This window comes from Entelurus aequoreus, linkage group LG11 (assembly GCF_033978785.1).
Source record: "Entelurus aequoreus isolate RoL-2023_Sb linkage group LG11, RoL_Eaeq_v1.1, whole genome shotgun sequence".
Lineage (NCBI taxonomy): Eukaryota > Metazoa > Chordata > Actinopteri > Syngnathiformes > Syngnathidae > Entelurus > Entelurus aequoreus.
Window position 1 is genome coordinate 22,770,990 of NC_084741.1, and position 21,023 is coordinate 22,792,012.

Below are 21,023 nucleotides of genomic sequence, written 5' to 3' on the forward strand. Positions count from 1 at the left end.
ATTTATATATAACTTAATACATTTAAAGTTTTGAATATCATTATGTACGAACTCTTCTATTTGCGAACTTTTCGATTTACGAACTTTTAGGTCAAGCCAAATGTGCCTCTGTGTGTGAACCATGTCTCTGTGTAGGAACGCTTCATTCATTAATTTTGTGTGCCGCCTGCAAGCAAAAAGCAGAGCGCGGTATTTTAGTGAGGAGATGGGAGCCCTCCAGGAATCTTGCTGCACATTGCAGTACACGACTAGCGTGGAAAGGAGGAGGGAATCGCTGCGGAGTTAAAGTTACTACTTGCGAGGAATACACTAATGGCGCTCACGAGTATGGAAGAATTGACGAGGCAGGCTTTGTACTGCAGCAAGTTTTAATTGTGATGACACCGGACTACAGGTACCTCTGTGCCTGTCAATTTTTTTTCTCTTCAGTTGCTTGCCGACGTTAATGTGGGTGGATTTAACTTTTTTATATGTTTATTATTGTAGCGAAATGATCGTTAAAGTTAAGGATTTTTGTGATTTCTGATCATTTGTGAGGGCATCAAAGGGACTTCTGTGTGTGCGCGCGTGTTGTCAGAGCAGTATTTTCCTCTTGTTATTAAATAGAAAGTTCATCCATCACCCCTTGTTATGTTTGTCCGATAATACAGTACTGTATAGCACTTTATATTGTGTTCAAAGTAGGGTTGTACGGTATACCGGCATTAGTATAGTACCGCGATACTACTATACCGCCTCTAAAAAGTACCTAACATCCACTGTAATGATACCAAGTACAAGAGCGTATCTAGTTGATACTACTATGATTACATCTATATTTTTTAGCATCTCAAAATCTTTTTTCCAAGTTCCTATTATGTTTATAAACTCAGGAAATACGTCCCTGGTCACATGAGGACTTTGAATATGACCAATGTATGATCCTGTTACTACTTGGTATCAGATTGATACCCAAATTTGTGGTATCATTCAAAACTAATGTAAAGCATCAAACAACATAAGAATAAGTGATTATCAAATTTTAACAGAAGTGTAGATAGAACATGTTAAAAGAGAAATTAAGCAGATATTAACAGTAAATGAACAAGTAGATTAATAATTCATTTTCTACCACTTGTCCTTAATAATGTTGACAAAATAATAGAATGGAAAATGACACAGTAATTTTATTGCATATGTCAGCAACTAAATTAGTAGCCTCTGTTTGCTTACTTATTAATAAAAGACAAGTTGTTGCAATAAAAAACATATGTTTAATGTACCCTAAGATTTTTTGTTCAAATAAAACCAATAATGCAATTGTTTGTGGTGCCCTTAATTTAGAAAAATATCAAAAAGTACAGAAAAGTATCGAAATACATTTTGGTACCAGTACTGGTACTTGGTATCGGGACAACACTAGTTCAAAGTGTACAAACCTTCACTAAAATATTGACTTTTGTCGAGGATGTAGCCAATTATTCACATTTACATTGTTTCTTTTGTAGAAATTTGATTCACTGAACTAATCTTTCGATTCAAGAACCAATTAGGTTCGTAAATGGAGGTTGCACTGCATTAGGAACAATCATCTAGCTTGGCCAGTCGGCTACAAACCTTGGCTGTTTGTGCTGAGCTGCAGGGAGATGATGCACGGCTCTGAAGAGGACGACTCTTCCAGGCACGGGATGGGAATCGTGCTCTCAACCACCAGCTCGTACAACTTTCCGTCCTCTGCCACGTTGCTCACATTTGGTGTTAGCTGCACATGAAGGTTTGGAACATCCTTAGCACAGTTACACATCATTCCAACGGAGAGTCATAACACCCTAAGTATTTGCTATTAAGACTCTCCTGGTTGTCACAAAGGTGAAAAGATGAAAGTCCAAACGCTGGAATGTACCCGAATCCCGGCGAAGAACTCCTGACTTTCCACGGAGGCACTCCGGAGGTCTGGAGAGTTCAAGTAGAAAGCCAAGATGGAGCAGTAAATCTGAAAACGGATGATCGTTGAGTGTGTGCTGACGTCTTCTTTGGCGAGCCGGCGTCACCTTGTCTCCCAGACGCAGGTTGAAGCCGTCCAGCTCGATGAGGGCCGACGTCCGGACGGTGGTCTCCTGCTTGAGCTCCTCCCTGGCCTCGCCGCGAGGAGAGGAGCGGGACCAGGTCACCACGTGACCCAGAGAGCTGTTGGAGCTGCTGTTGAAGCTGCACTGCAGGTGGACGGCGCCCTCTGTCCACTCGGAGACCACGATGACCGGCACGAACGGAGTGGCGGGCGGCATGGCTGATGGCACCGAAGAAGAAACTGAAGAAAAAAGAAGATTTTAGCGTCGGATTTTCATACATGGGAAAATTTGCCTTCATCCAAAAGAAGAAAATGTAGAAAGAACACACATGGACGTGATCAATTAGAGCTTGATTTGATGAGATTTGCAAGTATGAAATGAAATGAGTATGAAAAGTATGAATGTTCTGCCCCAAGCAAGTGCTCAAGTCATTGTTTCCTGGCGGAGCTTTTAAGCGACGGACACATTGATCCCGACAAAGAGCAACAATGGTAGGAATCCACACGTGTAATTTTATCACAAAAACTTGGTCAAACATTTGTAAGTAGATATTGTGCACATACATATTTAGTTTGTTTTGTATTGAAATTGCTGACTTTGTGGTCGTTATTTGACTGAGATTAAATCTGCCGATCAAAACTTGTTTAATACACTACCGTTCAAAAGTTTGGGGTCACCCAAACAATTTTGTGGAATAGCCTTCATTTCTAAGAACAAGAATAGACTGTCGAGTTTCAGATGAATGTTCTCTTTTTCTGGCCATTTTGAGCGTTTAATTGACCCCACAAATGTGATGCTCCAGAAACTCAATCTGCTCAAAGGAAGGTCAGTTTTGTAGCTTCTGTAACGAGCTAAACTGTTTTCAGATGTGTGAACATGATTGCACAAGGGTTTTCTAATCATCAATTAGCCTTCTGAGCCAATGAGCAAACACATTGTACCATTAGAACAATTGCTGGAAATGGGCCTCTATACACCTATGTAGATATTGCACCAAAAACCAGACATTTGCAGCTAGAATAGTCATTTACCACATTAGCAATGTATAGTAATGTATAAATTATCTTCATTGAAAAGTACAGTGCTTTTCCTTCAAAAATAAGGACATTTCAATGTGACCCCAAACTTTTGAACGGTAGTGTACATGTAGCGCTAAATTGGACCTGTAGAGGACGACAATGCTACACTTTAGGTTTGATTGTGATAAGTCACATACAGTTTGTACAATTGTGTGAATGTATTAACACTAAACCTATTTTATTCATGTCCAAACCCCAAAACCAGTGAAGTTGGCACGTTGTGTAAATCGTAAATAAAAAATGAATACAATGATTTGCAAATCCTTTTCAACTTATATTCAATTGAATAGACTGCAAAGACAAGATATTTAATGTTCCAACTGAGAAACTAAATTTTTTTTTGTAAATAATCATTTACTTTTAATTTAATGGCAGCAACACATTGCAAAAAAGTTGGCACAGGGGCATTTTTACCACTGTGTTACATGGCCATTATCGCTTGATGTACAGCTCAAGTTGTTCAACAGTCCGTGGACTCCGTTGTCGTATTTTAGGCTTCATAATGCGCCACAAATTTTCAATGGGAGACCGGTCTGGACTACAGGCAGGCCAGTCTAGTACCCACACTCTTTTACTACAAAGCCACGCTGTTGTAACACATGCAGAATGTGGCTTGGCATTGTCTTGCTGAAATAAGCAGGGGTGTCCATGAAAAAGACGTTTTGTGGATGGCAACATATGTTGCTCCAAAACCTGTATGTACCTTTCAGCATTAAGGGTGCCTTACCCATGCCTTGGGCACTAATACACCCCCATACCATCACAGATGCTGGCTTTTCAACTTTGCGCCTATAACAATCCGGATGGTTCTTTTCCTCTTTGTTCCGGAGGACACGACGTCCACAGTTTCCAAAAACAATTTGAAATGTGGACTCGTCAGACCACAGAACACTTTTCCACTTTGTATCAGTCCATCTTAGATGAGCTCGGGCCCAGCGAAACCTGCGGCATTTCTGGGTGTTGTTGATGAATGGCTTTCGCTTTGCATAGTAGAGTTTTAACTTGCACGTACAGATGTAGCGACGAACTGCAGTGTGTAAAGGATATCATCATGTGGTGATATCCTTTACACATTGATGTCGGTTTTTGATGCAGTACAGCCTGAGGGATAGGTCACGGGCATTCAATGGTGGTTTTTGGCCTTGCCGCTTATGTGCCGGTATTTTTCCAGATTCTCTGAACCTTTTGATGATATTACGGACCGTAGATGGTGAAATCCCTAAATTCCTTGCAATAGCTACTTGAGAAATGTTGTTCTTAAACTGTTTGACAATTTGCTCACACATTTGTTCACAAAGTGGTGACCCTCGCCCCATCCTTGTTTGTGAATGACTGAGCATTTCATAGAAGCTGATTTTATACCCAATCATGGCACCCACATGTTCCCAATTAGCCTGTTCACCTGTGGGATGTTCCAAATAAGTATTTGATGAGCATTCCTCAACTTTCTCAGTCCTTTTTGTCACTTGTGCCAGCTTTGTTTAAACATGTTGCAGGCATCAAATTCCAAATGAGCTAATATTTGCAAAAAATAAAGTTTACCAGTTCAAACATTACATATCTTGTCGTTGCAGGGTATTCAATTGAATATAAATTGAAAAGGATTTGCAAATCATTATTTATTACGATTTACACAATGTGCCAACCTCACTGGTTTTGGGTTTTGTAAAATACACAATGGACGTTTTACATTTGTATTGTTTATTTTATCTTTATATTTTCAGTCTTATGAATTTAAATGAAGGAAGACGTATAAAAAAAATAAAACTGAGACAGGAAAATAATTCAAAAGAAGGAACATTAATCCTCAACAAAACTTCTGGAGCCTCTGTTTCTTCATGGTTTTAACTAGCTGCACACGCTGGAAACAAGTAGCTATGGCAGGATAATGAATTTATTGACAGTGCAGTGTGAAAGCCGATGTGTTTACTTTGCAATTAAGCAAACGCAGTCTCAAAGAAACATAACCTGCAGAGGCACTTTTTGACGAAACATCCACATTTCGATATCCAGCCCCCGAGCCCTTCGACTCTTGAAACTGCTGCCTTCTTCATTATGTAGTTGAATAGCCCTCCTCTTAAGTAAATTTTTTTTGTTACTCTACCAACCTGTGTAACTAACTAATATTTATCAGTACAAAGGCCCCCACCTGAGCCTTTCTGACTGGTGGATGTAAATAACAAACAAGCCACGTTAATTAAAAAACAAAAACCTATATTGATCAAACTTCTCAACCCTGTGCCAGCTTCACTGGCGTGAGTCACAGCCTGGCAAAGAGCTATCGCAATGGAAACAAGACCCGCTGGACTTCGGGGCACGTGGTCGGCTCATTAAAGTGGAGCCAAAGGGTGTGTGTGTGTGCATTCCTGACCGCATGGAGACTCCCCGACCTGCTGATTGTTTTGCTGCGTGACCTAACAGGAGCTGACAGGGGCGAGCTTCAAAACAAGAACAGAAAAAGCTCCTCACTTGCTGCACACACTCCACCCGTGTTCACCTCCCCAAGGTCGCAGGTCAGCAATGTTTTGGGCGACGTGTCTGGTACTTCTGTCAAAGAAAAAGACAAGTCTATGAGGAGGCGTCGCGGTACTTTTGCCCAGAGGAATCGGACGTATTATTGCGTTACCCTGTGCACAGTAGCCCATGCATCCCTGAGTGGGCTGCAGCAGGTAAATGTAGAAATGGCCACAGTTACGGACAGACACTGGGATGCGGAACAAGCAGCATTCCTGGCTGCTGCTCGGGAAGAACTGCCACGCGGCACACGCCGTCAGATGCCTGAGCTCCAGCAGGCCCGGCAGGGACTCGTCCTTGCCAAGGGAGAGCCACACAGGTGCCTGGGTCCCGCAGTGGTTCACCTGCCAGAACATTCCAATGTTTTCATTGAGAAATTAACATGCATAGCAATCCAGTCTTTCATATATTCATTTATTAGTCGCAACAGATCCCTAATAAACGTGGACTGCCACATGTAAGTACCTTTTTATTTATTTATTTTTTTCATTTAACACTATCTGATTATAGAGTTGTCTAAATGGCTTGTAGTTACAAATCAGGACAGTAAACGACATGGTTTTTGGGAATGTCCTGATCTGATATTGGATATCGGTCTAATACTAGTAAAAAAAAACATGTATGGGATTATATGGGCTTGCATGTAAATGTCTTCCATCCATCCATCCATCTTCAACCGCTTATCCGGAATCGGGTCGCGGGGACAACAGCTCCAGCAGAGACCCCCAGACTTCCCTCTCCAGAGCAACATTTGCGACTTCCTCCTGGGGAATCCCGAAGTGTTCCCAGGCCAGAGAGGAGATATAATCCCCCCATCTGGTCCTTGGCCTGCCGCGGGGTCTCCTCCCAGTGGGACGTGCAACGAGGACCTCCCTAGGGAGACGCTCGTGAGGCATCCGCACGAGATGCCCAAACCACCTAAGCTGGCTCCTTTCCAAGCGAAGGAGCAGCGGCTCTACTCCGAGTCTCTCTCGGGTGACTGAACTTCTCACCCTATCTCTAAGGGAGATGCCAGCCACCCTTCTGAGGAAACTCATTTCGGCCGCTTGTATCCGCGATCTTATTCTTTCGGTCATTACCCACACTTCATGACCATAGGTGAGAGTAGGAATGTAGATAGCTCGGTAGACCAAGAGCTTTGCCTTCTGGCTCAGCTCTCGTTTCGTCACAACAGTGCGGCAGAGAGACTGCAATACTGCCCCAGCTGCTCCGATTCTCCAGCTGATTTCCTTCTCCATCTTTCCCTCACTCGTGAACAAGACCCCGAGATACTTAAACTCCTCCACCTGGGACAGAGTCTCGTCCCCTACCCAGACTGTACAAACCATCGGTTTCCTGCTGAGAACCATGGCCTCAGATTTGGAGATGCTGATCCTCATTCCAGCCGCTGAACACTCGGCTGCGAACCGATCCAGTGAGAGCTGAAGGTCACGAACCGAAGGTGCCATCAGGACCACATCATCTGCAAACAGCAGTGATGCAACCCTTAGCCCCCCGAGACGTATACCCTCTCCGCCATGGCCACGACTCCGCCTAGAAATCCTGTCCATGAAAATCACAAACAGGATAGGTGACAGAGCGCAGCCCTGGCGGAGACCAACCCCCACTGGGAACGGATCCGACTTACATCCAAGCACCCGGACACAACTCTCGCTTTGGGTGTACAGAGATTGGATGGCCCTCAGCAGGGTTCCCCTCACTCCGTACTCCCTCAGCACCTCCCACAAGATCTCCCGGGGGACCCGGTCATACGCCTTCTCCAAATCCACAAAGCACATGTAGACTGGATAGGCATACTCCCAGGCCTTCTCCAGGACTCCCGCAAGAGTAAAGAGCTGGTCAGTTGTTCCACGACCAGGACGGAATCCACATTGCTCCTCTTGAATCTGAGGTTCGACCATTGGCCGGACCCTCCTTTCCAGTACCTTGGCGTAAACTTTCCCAGGGAGGCTGAGTAGTGTGATGCCCCTGTAATTAGCACACACCCTCTGGTCCCCCTTTTTGAAAAGGGGAACCACCACCCCAGTCTGCCACTCCCTCGGCACTGTCCCAGACTTCCACGCAATGTTGAAAAGGCGTATCAACCAAGACAGCCCATCAACACCTAGAGCCTTCAGCATTTCTGGACGGATCTCGTCAACCCCCGGAGCTTTGCCACTGTGGAGTTGTCTAACTACCTCAGTGACTTCACTCCGAGAGATCGACGTCGATCCCCCATCATCCTCAGGCCCTGCTCCTATCAGGGAGGGTGTATCTGATGTATTTGGGTTCAGGAGTTCCTCAAAGTGCTCTTTCCAACGCCCTACGACTTCCTCACTTGAAGTCAGCAAAGTCCCATCCTTGCCGTACACAGCTTGGATGGTTCCCTGCTTCCCCCTCCTGAGGTGCCGTATGGTCTTCCAGAACAGCTTTGGTGCCGCCCGATAGTCCTTCTCCATGGATTCCCCGAACTGCTCCCACACCCTCTGCTTAGCCTCGTCCACAGCCACGGCCGCTGCCCTTCGGGCCCGTCGGTACCTTGCAACTGCCTCCGGAGTCCCCTGGGATAACATACCCCGGTAGGACTCCTTCTTCAGTCGGACGGCTTCCCTGACCACCACTGTCCACCAGGGTGTTCGAGGGTTACCGCCCCTTGAGGCACCTAAGACCTTCTGGTCACAGCTCGCAGCTGCAGCTTTAGCAATAGAGGCTTTGAACATTGCCCATTCCTGTTCAATGTCCCCAACCTCCACAGGGATGGCAGAGAAGTCCCGCCGGAGGTGGGAGTTGAAGTCCTTCCGGACAGAGGACTCCTCCAAACGTTCCCAGTTCACCCGCACTACACGTTTGGGTTTGCCAGGTCTGTCCAGAGGTCTCTCCCGCCATCTAACCCAACTCACCACCAGATGGTGATCAGTTGACAGTTCCGCCCCTCTCTTTACCCGAGTATCCAAAACATACGGCCTCAGATCAGCTGATACGATTACAAAATCGATCATTGATCTTTGGCCTAGGGTGCTCTGGTACCAGGTACACCTATGAGCATCCTTATGCTTGAACATGGTGTTTGTTATCGCAAGTCCGTGACTAGCACAGAAGTCCAATAACAATCCACCACTCAGGTTCAGATCAGGGAGACCGTTCCTCCCAATCACGCCAGTCCAAGTATCACTGTCATTGCCCACATGCGCGTTGAAGTCCCACAGCAAGACTATGGAATCCCCTGCTGGCGCCCCATACAGGACCCCATGCAAGGTATCCAAGAAGGCCGAATACTCTGAACTCTTGTTTGGTGCATACGCACAAACAACAGTCAGAGTTTTCCCCCCTCCAACCCTAAGGCGAAGGGAGGCGACCCTCTTGTCCACCGGGGTGAACTCCAACGTACAGGCACTCAGCCGGGGACTCGTGAGTATCCCCACACCCGCCTGTGCCCTCACACCCTGAGCAACTCCAGAAGTGAACAAGGTCCATCCCTTGTCCAGGAGTGTGGTTTCAGAGCCCTTGCTATGCGTAGAGGTAAGCCCCACCAGATCCAACCGGTAGCGCTCCACCTCCCGCACCAAGCTCAGGCTCCTTCCCCGCCAGCGTAGAGACGTTCCACGTCCCGAAAGTCAGCCTCTGCTGCCCCGAATTGGTCCGTCTAGAGCCTCCACTTTCACTGCCATCCACTTGGCAGCGCACCCGACCCCACTGGTTCCGACCGCGGGTGGTGGGCCCACGTGGCGGAGAAGATGGTGTGTCCACGTAGCTTCTTCTGGCTTTGCCCGGCCGGGCTCCGTGGCTAGCCCGGCCACCAGGCGCTCGCTGACGAGCCCTACCTCCGGGCCTAGCTCCGGAGGAGGGCCCCGGGCTTCCTCCGGGCCGGGTAACGCATCCTCTTTTATTTTGTTTCATGGGGGGTATCGTAACCCTGATGAGGGGGGGGGGGGGGGGGCATTCGGGTGCTACACCTTGCCCAAGGGTGACCCGGAACTATGTAAATGTCTTCCAATAAGAACAATAGCTTGTTGTTTTTTTCTGTTACAAAAGATAATCATTGTAGGCTATAGACCAGGGGTCACCAACGCGGTGCCCGTGGGCACCAGGTCGCCCGTAAGGACCAGATGAGTAGCCCGCTGGCCTGTTCTAAAAATAGCTCAAATAGCAGCACTTACCAGTGAGCTGCTTCTATTTTTTAAATTGTATTTATTTACTAGCAAGCTGGTCTCGCTTTGGTCGACATTTTTAATTCTAAGAGAGACAAAACTCAAATAGAATTTGAAAATCCAAGAAAATATTTTAAAGACTTGGTCTTCACTTGTTTAAATAAATTCATTTATTTTTTTACTTTGCTTCTTACAACTTTCAGAAAGACAATTTTAGAGAAAAAATACAACCTTAAAAATGATTTTAGGATTTTTAAACATATACCTTTTTACCTTTTAAATTCCTTCCTCTTCTTTCCTGACAATTTAAAACAATGTTCAAGTAAATGTATTTTTTTTATTGTAAAGAATAATAAATACATTTTAATTTAATTCTTCATTTTAGCTTCTGTTTTTTCGACGAAGAATATTTGTGAAATATTTCTTCAAACTTATTATGATTAAAATTCAAAAAAATTATTCTGGCAAATCTAGAAAATCTGTAGAATCAAATTTAAATCTTATTTCAAAGTCTTTTGAATTTCTTTTAAAATTTTTGTTCTGGAAAATCTAGAAGAAATAATGATTTGTCTTTGTTAGAAATATAGCTTGCTCCAATTTGTTATATATTCTAACAAAGTGCAGATTGGATTTTAACCTATTTAAAACATGTCATCAAAATTCTAAAATTAATCTTAATCAGGAAAAATTACTTATGATGTTCCATAAATTATTTTTTAAATTTGTTCAAAAAGATTCGAATTAGCTAGTTTTTCTCTTCTTTTTTTCGGTTGAATTTTGAATTTTAAAGAGTTGAAATTGAAGATAAACAATGTTTCAAAATTTAATTTTAATTTTTTTCGTGTTTTCTCCTCTTTTATAAAAATGTTAGTGGCTAGCTAGTTAAAATGAAATATTGTGATTTCACAAGACTGTCTTAGAAGTGATCATTTGAAAATGTTCAATTTAAAAAATGTGCACTTAGACAAAATATAAAAATAAAGTGTTGCATATTGATATTTATCTGTTTCTATATATATTTATTGTGAGAAATCATTAAGATGATCAGTGTTTCCACAAAGATAAATATCATTAATTATTAATAATAACATAGAGTTAAAGGTAAATTGAGCAAATTGGCTATTTCTGGCAATTTATTTAAGTGTGTATCAAACTGGTAGCCCTTCGCATTAATCAGTACCCAAGAAGTAGCTCTTGGTTTCAAAAAGGTTGGTGACCCCTGCTATATACTAATAGGAGCTAGCAGCTACACAACAGCTAAGCGCATAATAGCACAAAGCTAAACATGCGTGTGTTTAATTGAACAATATTGCAGTCTAAAACATTACATTTGTCAATATAAACAAGTATCAATTAATTTTAGTTGCATATTACTTACACATACAAAGTCTCAGAGGCAGAACCGTATTGGAAAGTATCCAGTAACAAGCGTGTCCGCAACATTCAATTGACCGCGTCATGAGTTCAACTCAATGAATTACTGTGGCCACTAGATATTGCCAAAAAAAACAATTACCCCTCCATTTCAACTTAAAGACAGTATAAGTCCACTACAGACAGATAACAATAAATAGGTTAGTGTTTTTCATACCGACCGTTGTTCTATGTTTGACTAATTTTCTAACATTCCACACTACAAAATAATTAAAGTATGTATGATTCCTGTTGATATTGGAGCAGATCAATATTGATATCGGCCAATACTCAAGGCTCTTCTATTGGTATCCAATTGGAAGTGACACTAGTTGTTACTGTGTGTAGTCAGAGGCACATCAACTAGTTTGACAGACGGTCATCAAAGCGACAGAGCGACAGTCTTATGGACGTATAAACAGAAATAAACAACACAAAACAGGTCAGTTACTACAACAAGTACTACCATATATCCAACAACAACTAAGCGCTGATTTTAAACTCTAACTGTTATTTACAAAGTGCCCGCAAGGCATGCTGGGTACTCCCCTCCACGTTTCAATAGAGAGCTATTAGTACAAAAACAAGAACATTATCTTGAAACTCAGTGCACTTGCAGATGTTTTCTTTGAATCGCACGTGCTTGAGTCAATAACTTCATTTTTCATTGCTAAATAAGCTTTAAAACACAAATTCATGTTCTATTGGCACAAACCACTGTCCAAACACAAATGCTGAGTCTTACATCATGGCCAATGATGCCAATTAGTCACGCAGCGTCCTCGCCTCAACCCAGCGCCACAAGTACATTGCAGACCGTGTGGTTGTCCATCACTCAGGGGAGCGCATGGATGCCTGGGAAGCTGACACCTCGGATGGGTCGTTGCAGGCTTGCCACAGCAGGACACCCACAAGAAATGAGACATTCTCCGAGCACACACATAGCTGTCAGTGTGTGCGTGTGTGTGTGTGTGTAACTGAAAATAACTAATTTGGTCATTAAAATGATCGACGGGGAGAGAACATTAAGAATTTGAGGTCTGAGTAGGAAATATTGAACGTAAATATTGAGAGGGTTAGATGATTAATGGAGTCTAATTACAGTACATGGAATACATTTTAATTGCATTTAAAGTGTCTGTCCAGATGTTTTTCCTTCTATGCAACTCTCCAAGTTCTGCTGATGTGAGCCAACATCTAAGAAGGCAATAAAAGTCGGACGAGGTCTGCCGAGTACGTTGCACGGATAGAACTGGGGGAGGAAAAGGTGCTGGGGGACATTTACCTCCACACACTGGGTGGGCATGACGGCCGGCTTGTCAAAAATCTGGAACTGGTACCATCCAGGGACCAGCGAGTGGTCGCAGACGAAGTCCTGCAGGGACGACTGCAGCAGCCAGCTGGAGCTGAAGGTGATGCTGCGGTACGGGTTCTGGAGCACCGAGTGCCCCCCCGGAGCGCACTCTGGAGGGAGAACTGCAAAAAAAAAAAGCACGGAGAAGGAAATAATGTTCTGCATCAGGGTTATTCAACTTGGGAGACAAACATTTTTGCAGCAAATTCCTAAGAACACCAGAGTGCTCCTGTTGTATAGAGGAACTTGGACCACTGTAAACAAACTGGCAGATCCTTGCATTGATATTTTAACCTTGCGAGCAGTTGGCAGTTACACGTTTTTCAAATGTAATTGATGCAACAAAGGTTTGGGTTTATTTCAAACATGCATGCATACAACATGATACACAATTTCCAGTTTCTCTTTTCCACATGTTCGAAAAGGAGTAGGAAGAATCAATCAATCAATCAATGTTTATTTATATAGCCTTAAATCACAAGTGTCTCAAAGGGCTGCACAAGCCACAACGACATCCTCGGTACAGAGCCCACATACGGGCAAGGAAAAACTCACCCCAGTGGGACGTCAATGTGAATGACTATGAGAAACCTTGGAGAGGACCGCATATGTGGGTAACCCCCAACCCCCTCTAAGCAGAGCTTAGGTCAGACCTGGGCAATTATTTCGACTCAGGGGGCCAAATTTAGAGGAAAAAAAATGTGTCTGTGGCCGGTATATTTATTTTTAAGAACACTAATACAAATCCTTACAATAATGTCTCATCATCTGTTGTCAGTCCACTGCTGGACGAAAGCCTCAGCAAGTTTCTGCCATAGTGAACGATCTTAGCACCCCCTGTTCCTTGCCTTAACAAACCGCCATCTTGGTCTGGAGCTCTGGAACTGCTGGGGACTGGGGGCCGTCTTCTTGGCGTACTCTTCATGCTGGTTATTAGCCTACACCTTCCACGCTGGGTTGGAAGGGGTATTTTATACCAGAGATACTTCTCCTAGACTAATTGCCTTACTGGGCTGTTGAACTTAGTCTGTCCTGTTGGTTGTCCGCGCCCCAATTACCCAGGGACCCGCTCAGCTTTATGGCGCTGACCGCCCGCCAGTCACAAGAGAAGGTGCAAACGGTTCTTTGTGTGCATTTTATAGACGTTAGTTGGGGTTCACTAACCCCACACACAACCTCCCATCTCATGCCTGGATGTAGTTTAACGTCATACCCAAGACAATAATGTCTGAATGAATGCTAAAAACGTTATGACAGACCGCCTTAAAAATTGAAATGGAATTTTAAATTTTTTTACTGAATGAGACACCCATGTACATGAAAATAAAGAATGTGTGATTTACAATATGAACTATGAACAATAAAACACTGAATATTGACAACATATGAACGTCACACCCCCTCTCGGTCTACATTTTTTACTATCAAGAGTAACGCAATAAAAATGCAACAAACACAGCGAAATGTGAGCGCAAAGGGTAAAAAATAAACCTACCTACAATCTGATACATCACTAACCTTCAGAATTTTGTTGTAAAAATCTCCTTCCGCGTCTGTCCCTGACACCCGCATTTCAGGCTGCCCACTCTGGAAACAGTCTGTGGAAACGCTCCCCACCCACACTGCTTGGTGCCTCGTCTGAGCTGCTGTGACTTAGATTACCATAGTAACTAGTATATTATGCAAAAGCGCAGATTGCAACCACTGAAATACTTTGTATAGTTCAAGACTTATGGTAATTTGAAAACATCACTGCGCATCATAATGGCAGCTACAGTTTCCATCTTAAAGATCTAAAAAAATTATTTGGGAATGTCCAGCGGGCCTGATTGAAAAGTTTAACGGGCCTTAATTTGCCCAGCTCTGGTTTAGGTGGTGGTGCTGCAGCTTGTTTACTTCAGGTGCAGTCAGTAGTCATTTGTTCAACTTCTTTAGTTATACTAGTGGTGTTCCTCAAGGTTCCATTTTAAGTCCTCTCTTTTTCACCATTTAGGCCAGGTGTCCAAAGTGCGACCCAGGGGCCATTTACGACCTGCAGCCATTTTTTTAACGGGCCGGCGCACATTATAAAAATACTATTACAAAAAAAACACAAAGTGGGTTATGAAAGTGCAAATAGGAGTAAAGTAACAGGAAAGAGTTGAAATGTTGACACTAAAAACTAAGGATGCAAGATGTTTTTGTTTTTCAAACCAATACCAATACAGATAGCTTCCTGCTTCTCAAGAACGATACCGATAACCGATACCTGTTATTTTTCCAATGTCATTTGTGCACATGCACCTTTCTTTGTGACTGGCTTTAGGGCAGCTTCTCGAGCATAGGTTACAATTGCTTTCAAAACACCGTCACAGCAATACCATGGTGGTTCTGATGGCTGATAAGGTTTGATGTGTTGAAGCGTGATGCTTTTTTTTCCTTCTCGCCAAATGTTTGCAGAACATTCGGTGCAAATAGCACGCAAAAATGTCTTTCTCGGAAACAGTGAAGAAGTCCCAAACGATTGCCGCCATGTTTGTTTACAATGTGCTTAGGGGGGGTTTACGACATGAGTCAGAGAAAGGGAGTGCTCGATTTGCTCATCCAACCCACTTACAGCAGAGTCAGTTACGGTTATTCTCGCATCATTTGAGCATTTTGTATGCTTTTAAAAAAGCTATATATTAAATTGGCTTTGAAAACTAAACATATCAAAATGGCCCCGTATCTTTTGATTTTTCAGTGTGGCGCTCAGTGGAAAAAGTTTGGACATCCCTGATTAGGCTATTTAACTGGTGGCCAGCGAATTCAGTTAAAAAAAACTTGTGAGGGACTCGCATTTTTGCAGCAGATTTTTAAAAACACTAGGGTGCTGTCATAGATATGATCTTTGACTATATATTTTTTGCAGAAGGTCTTTTTTTTTTTTTTTTTTTTTTTACAGAAAATGCTTCTGTAACTCAGACAAAATTGACCTAAATCAAATGTCTACTGTAGCTGTCAGGAAATACAAAATAAGACTTATAGTGAAGGGAAAAGTCAGTCCCATGATCCTTAGTGTTCTACAAATGTGGCTTTCAAAACAACTTAGTTGAACATCCCTTCGCTACATCAATACATTAAGTTTTCATTAGTGCTGAGAGTCTCTAATAATCCTAAAAAATATTTAAATGAGCTCACATTCCAATATTTGACCTACTGTACAGCTGATGGAGATCATTTTAGAGCAGGGGTCTCAAACATGCGGCCCGAGACGTTATTGTGCGGCCCCCACCTTAATATGACAGTTTAATGTTAGTGCGGCCCGCGAGTATTAAATGAATGGCGCCTGACAGCGTTGTGTGCGGAGCTGAAGGAATCTACCAGTGTGGTATAAGGCTCACGACAATATCGAGGGCGTGCCGTGATGGCACTGCCTTTAGTGTCCTCTAGAAACTGTCACCGCATCATCTTTTTCTCCATACTAACAACATGCCGGCTCAGACACATGCTGTATGAAGCTTCAGCAGACACACGCAAGTTGTTGCAAAACATACTTGAGGAACAGCCATACATGTCACACTGAGGGTGGTCATATTTTATTTATTTTTAACACTGTTACAAATATGCGCTACACTGTGAACCCACACCAAACAAGAATGACAAACACATTTCGGGAGAACATCCGCACCTAAACACAACATAAACACAACAGCACAAATACCCAGAATCCTTTGCAGCCCTAACTCTTCCGGGCTACAAAAACACACCCGCTACCCCTAACCCCGCCTCCTCCCAACAACCCACCCCATCTCCCGAATTCGGAGATCTCACAGCTGGCAAGTATGCATTGACGTCACTTGCGTGATGCAAGCAGAGAAACATTTTGCCGCTTTTCCACGACACCCTCACACGCTCTTCCTCCCTCCCTCTCTGCCTCCCTCGCTCGCTCGCCCGCCTGCTCGCTCCCGCCGCCGCTGTAAACAGTCCGGGCGGGCAAGATAAGCACTCCGCCGAAGGAGCGAGCGACAATACAAAAGTGTGGTGCACTGGACCCCAGCGCTGATACTCCGACAGAGAGTCGCTGGGCGAATCAGACGTGTAACACGTCAGTGGTGATGTTAGCCAGTTCGGGGCTAATTGTGCTACTGTGACTGTAAACTCCACGGCGAGCCGCCCCCCCCCTCCCGTTGGCTCCAGACAGAGACGATTTTTGATGCAATATTTCTTTGTTGAGCACAGGGGCACCCCGACGTGTCTTATTTCATTTCATTTTTATGTATCTCCTTCATTGACGTGCATCTTTGATCGATAGACAATTATACCTCAATTATTAAATTATACATTTACACACCAATGCCTGAGAAGGCGCAGGATGAAGAAAAATCTTATATTTTTTTGCCCCTTTCAACATAATACATAGTCTTACTTAATGATATCATATAAACCAACAATTACATCCAAATATAACGAAAACAAACAAAAAAAACACAACAAGTGCAAAACTTCATGAAGTACAAACCGAACAAAAAAAACAAAATAAGTAATATACACCTCACGGGATGATACAAAACAAATACAAAACCAGGCAAAAAATAAGTAAAATAATAAATATAAAGCAATATGTAAACACTTATGGCTGTCCATATGATTTTATTGTTCTGTCTTTATATATTTTTTCAATTGGAATATATTTTTTACAATCTTGTATCTCATTGTAAAGAGAATTCCATAGTTTAACCCCCACCATTGATATACACATTTGTTTTAAAGTTGTCCTTGAATACTGATGTTGGAAATGACCTTTTCTTCTATGCTCTTCATTCTCAGAAGTGATGACAAACATCTTTTGTAAATTTGCTGGTAATGTTTTACTTTTAGCCTTCAATCAATCAATGTTTATTTATATAGCCCTAAATCACAAGTGTCTCAAAGGGCTGTACAAGCCACAACGACATCCTCGGTACAGAGCCCACAGAGCCTTAAACATGACACATAATGTCTGTAACTTTACTAGCTCCTGTAATTTCAATAAACCCGAATTAATAAATAATATGTTAGTGTGTTCTAAGTAATCTACTTTATGAATAATCCTTATAGCTCTTTTCTGTAGTTGATACAGAGAAAGTTGCGGTGCACAAGGAATACAATTTGAAACGTCATTATACAACTAGACATGCTGAAGAGTATGCAAAATACCAGGGAGATTAGAGAGTGAACCGGGTTGCAAATTTTAAAACCAGTCTACTGAGGCAACAAGATTTTGTCAAGAAAGCAAGCGAAAAGAGCGATGCAGCAGTCAAAGCTAGCTACATGGTGAGTGAGATGGTTGCTAGGGCGGGAAAGACATTCAAAGAAGGTGAATTCATTAAAAAGTGCATGTTAGATTTTTTTATTAAGAAATCTTTTCTTGCGGCCCAGCCTCACCCAGTTTCTGCATCCAGTGGCCCCCAAGTAAATTGAGTTTGAGACCCCTGATCTACGGCTTTTCACACACACAAGTGAATGCCAGGTATACTTGGTCAACAGCCATACAGGTCACACTGAGGGTGACCGTATAAACAACTTTAACACTGTTACAAATATGCGCCACACTGTGAACCCACACCAAACAAGAATGACAAACACATTTCGGGAGAACATCCGCACCGTAACACAACATAAACACAACAGAACAAATACCCAGAACCCCTTGCAGCACTAACTCTTCCGGGACGCTACAATATACACCCCTGTTACCCCCTAACCCCCCCTACCTCAACCCCACCCACCTCAAGCTCCTCATGCTCTCTCAGGGAGAGCATGTCCCAAATTCCAAGCTGCTGTTTTGAGGCATGTTAAAAAAAATAATGCACTTTATGACTTCAATAATAAATATGGCGGTGCCATGTTGGCATTTTTTTCCATAACTTGAGTTGCTTTATTTTGGAAAACCTTGTTTAATGCATCCAGCGGGGCATCACAACAAAATTAGGCATAATAATGTATTAATTCCACGACTGTATATATTGTATCGGTTGATATCGGAATCGGTAAATAAGAGTTGGACAATATCGGAATATCCGATATCGGCAAAAAAGCCATTATCGGACATCTCTAGTTGTTTACAAACATGCATTTCTTATCATTGTGGTTGTAGCTTGCAGTGATGTAACTTTTGAGTAGATTGTGCAGTACCAAGATTATTTAATTTAACGCGGCAAAAATTATTTGAGTAACCATCAGCGTGAAATGTGCTAATTTATGCCAAGGTGGTCCGAGGTAGACGTCAGTAAAGATTATCTGGTGTAAATTTTAAAGAGGCAACCCACCCAAGACCCCAAAAGGTCAAGTGAAAGGTGATATAGGCTGTCTGTGTCATTCAGACCTGATGGAGGTACCACCATACTCCATAAAGTCTGCACAGGACCTCGCATGCTGGTCCTGGGATGATAGATCCCTGATGGGATTATTATGCATTGTCACAAGTCATCAGCAGCAAAACATCTCTAAATGTTCTAAAACGGTCATTTTGGGAACAGATCGACATTGTTTGTGTTCTAAAAGTGCAAAAAAATTAAAAAGTTTCAAACTAACCTGTTTGTGCGCGCACGGCGTAAGGAAGAGAAACGGCAAAGCAGCACCAAAGAAGTTTCACCAGCGTCCCGAAGATGGCCGTCATGATTCGGGTTCCTTCGGCGCCGTCCGTCGTCTTGCGGTGACTCCTCGGCTCGTGTGTGGTAGAGTCCGGCTTCTGTGGCTCCGAGGGCGGCGGACTGCAGCCTGCGGGCTGGCTGAGCACACTGCGTCAGGATGCCGCGTACGGAGCGCCAAGAGGGGCGGGAGTGGCGCACAGTCCCACCAGCGCTAGAACCACTTCTACGACCGCATCTTCCAAAAAACTAGGATTTGACTCCTGTAGGGGAGTCCATATTTATTCCACCGAGGACTGCATACTGATCAAATCAAAGGGTGAGGAGACTGTTTACTACTTTTATTTTTTTATTATGTAGAATACTAAAAACGTTTATTGTACCTCAGTTTTCATATACAGTTTTAGACAAAAATAACACTGTCTCGGTGTTAGTACGAAACACACGTTGTGTAGTTTGATTTTTTTGAAAAATAAGTTAGCCCTTCTGGCATAGAGTAATAATTAAAGTCAACGAGAGGTTTAGGTTTCGTGTTTTCAGAGTGTCTCTGAACGCACCACACTGCTATAGTAAAAGATGTGCGCCCTTTCTACGATTATGAAAAAATAGGCTGGAGCCACAAAACATAACGCAGTTTATAAACTTTTAAAAGATGTATTAATGTATACATTTTGAATTAACGAGTTAAAGGAGAACTGCCTTTTTGGGAATTTTGCCTATCATTCACAATCCCTATTTAAGACAAGAACACATACAGTACAGGTCAAAAGTTTGGACACACCTCCTCATTCAATGCGTTTTCTTAATTTTCCTGACTATTTACATTGTAGACTGTCACTGAAGGCATCAAAACTATGAATGAACACATGTGGAGTTATGTACTTAACAAAAAAAGGTGAAATAACTGAAAACATGTTTTGTATTCTAGTTTCTTCAAAATAGCCACCCTTTGCTCTGATTACTGCTTTGCCCACTCTTGGCATTCTCTCGATGAGCTTCAAGCACACCTGTGAAGTGAAAACCATTTCAGGCGACTACCTCTTGAAGCTCATCGAGAGAATGCCAAGAGTGTAGGGAAAAAGTAATCGGAACAAAGGGTGGCTATTTTGAGGAAACTAAAATATAAAACATGTTTTCAGTTATTTTACCTTTTTTTGTTAAGTACATAACTCCACATGTGTTCATTCATAGTTTTGATGCCTTCAGTGACAATCTACAATGTAAATAGTCATGAAAATAAAGAAAACACATTGAATGAGAAGGTGTGTCCAAACTTTTTACCTGTACTGTATGTTTTTCTTTTTTTATGCATTCTAAATCGTAAATAAACGCGAGCAAAAGTCAGCGAACAATAAAGTCACTGGGGACTCCTCTAATCCACCCACAAAGCCCTCAAAATAACCATCCAAAAAGCACCAACAATAGTCCATTTACACAGACAGACGCCGCCGGTGGATATTAAAGGATGGCCAAGAACGGAGACGCTCGACAGCGCAGCCAATTAGCCGCCGTTACGCATCTTCTGGAGATCCGTGGTTACACATGTGAAGGCCTACAATCGTCCCTTGCCATAAACAGATGTTACAGTTAAATTTTTCCTCATATTTTATTTTAAGTGCAAGTAAAGAATGCAGTACCGAACTGATAAGTCCGAAATAGACAGAGATGATACAGCATTATCTGCTCACAGATGCTATCGGTGGTTGTTTGAGCACATTGCAGCTAGTCCTGGATAGTCCCACTCCTTAATGATTAAGTCACATGCAAGATTTTTACAGGAATGAGGAAAAATTACACTGTAACACTGTAACTTCTTTTCATCATAGATTTATTTTTTGCATATTCTACATAATTTTAGTCTAAATTAATAATTTTCATGCATAAAAATGGCTAAATGA

General features: G+C 42.7%; 1 protein-coding gene across 1 annotated transcript in view; it reads right to left on the reverse strand.

The window, feature by feature from the left end:
• vwde (von Willebrand factor D and EGF domains) overlaps positions 1-21,023 on the reverse strand; it is a 94,592-nt gene that overhangs the window by 44,340 nt on the left and 29,229 nt on the right. Inside the window, 7 exon segments of the mRNA XM_062062698.1 lie at positions 1,597-1,741; positions 1,883-1,972; positions 2,031-2,287; positions 5,597-5,674; positions 5,754-5,985; positions 12,467-12,657; positions 19,070-19,388. Of these exon segments, the coding sequence (XP_061918682.1) occupies positions 1,597-1,741; positions 1,883-1,972; positions 2,031-2,287; positions 5,597-5,674; positions 5,754-5,985; positions 12,467-12,657; positions 19,070-19,154 (1,078 nt within the window). The 5' untranslated portion in view covers positions 19,155-19,388.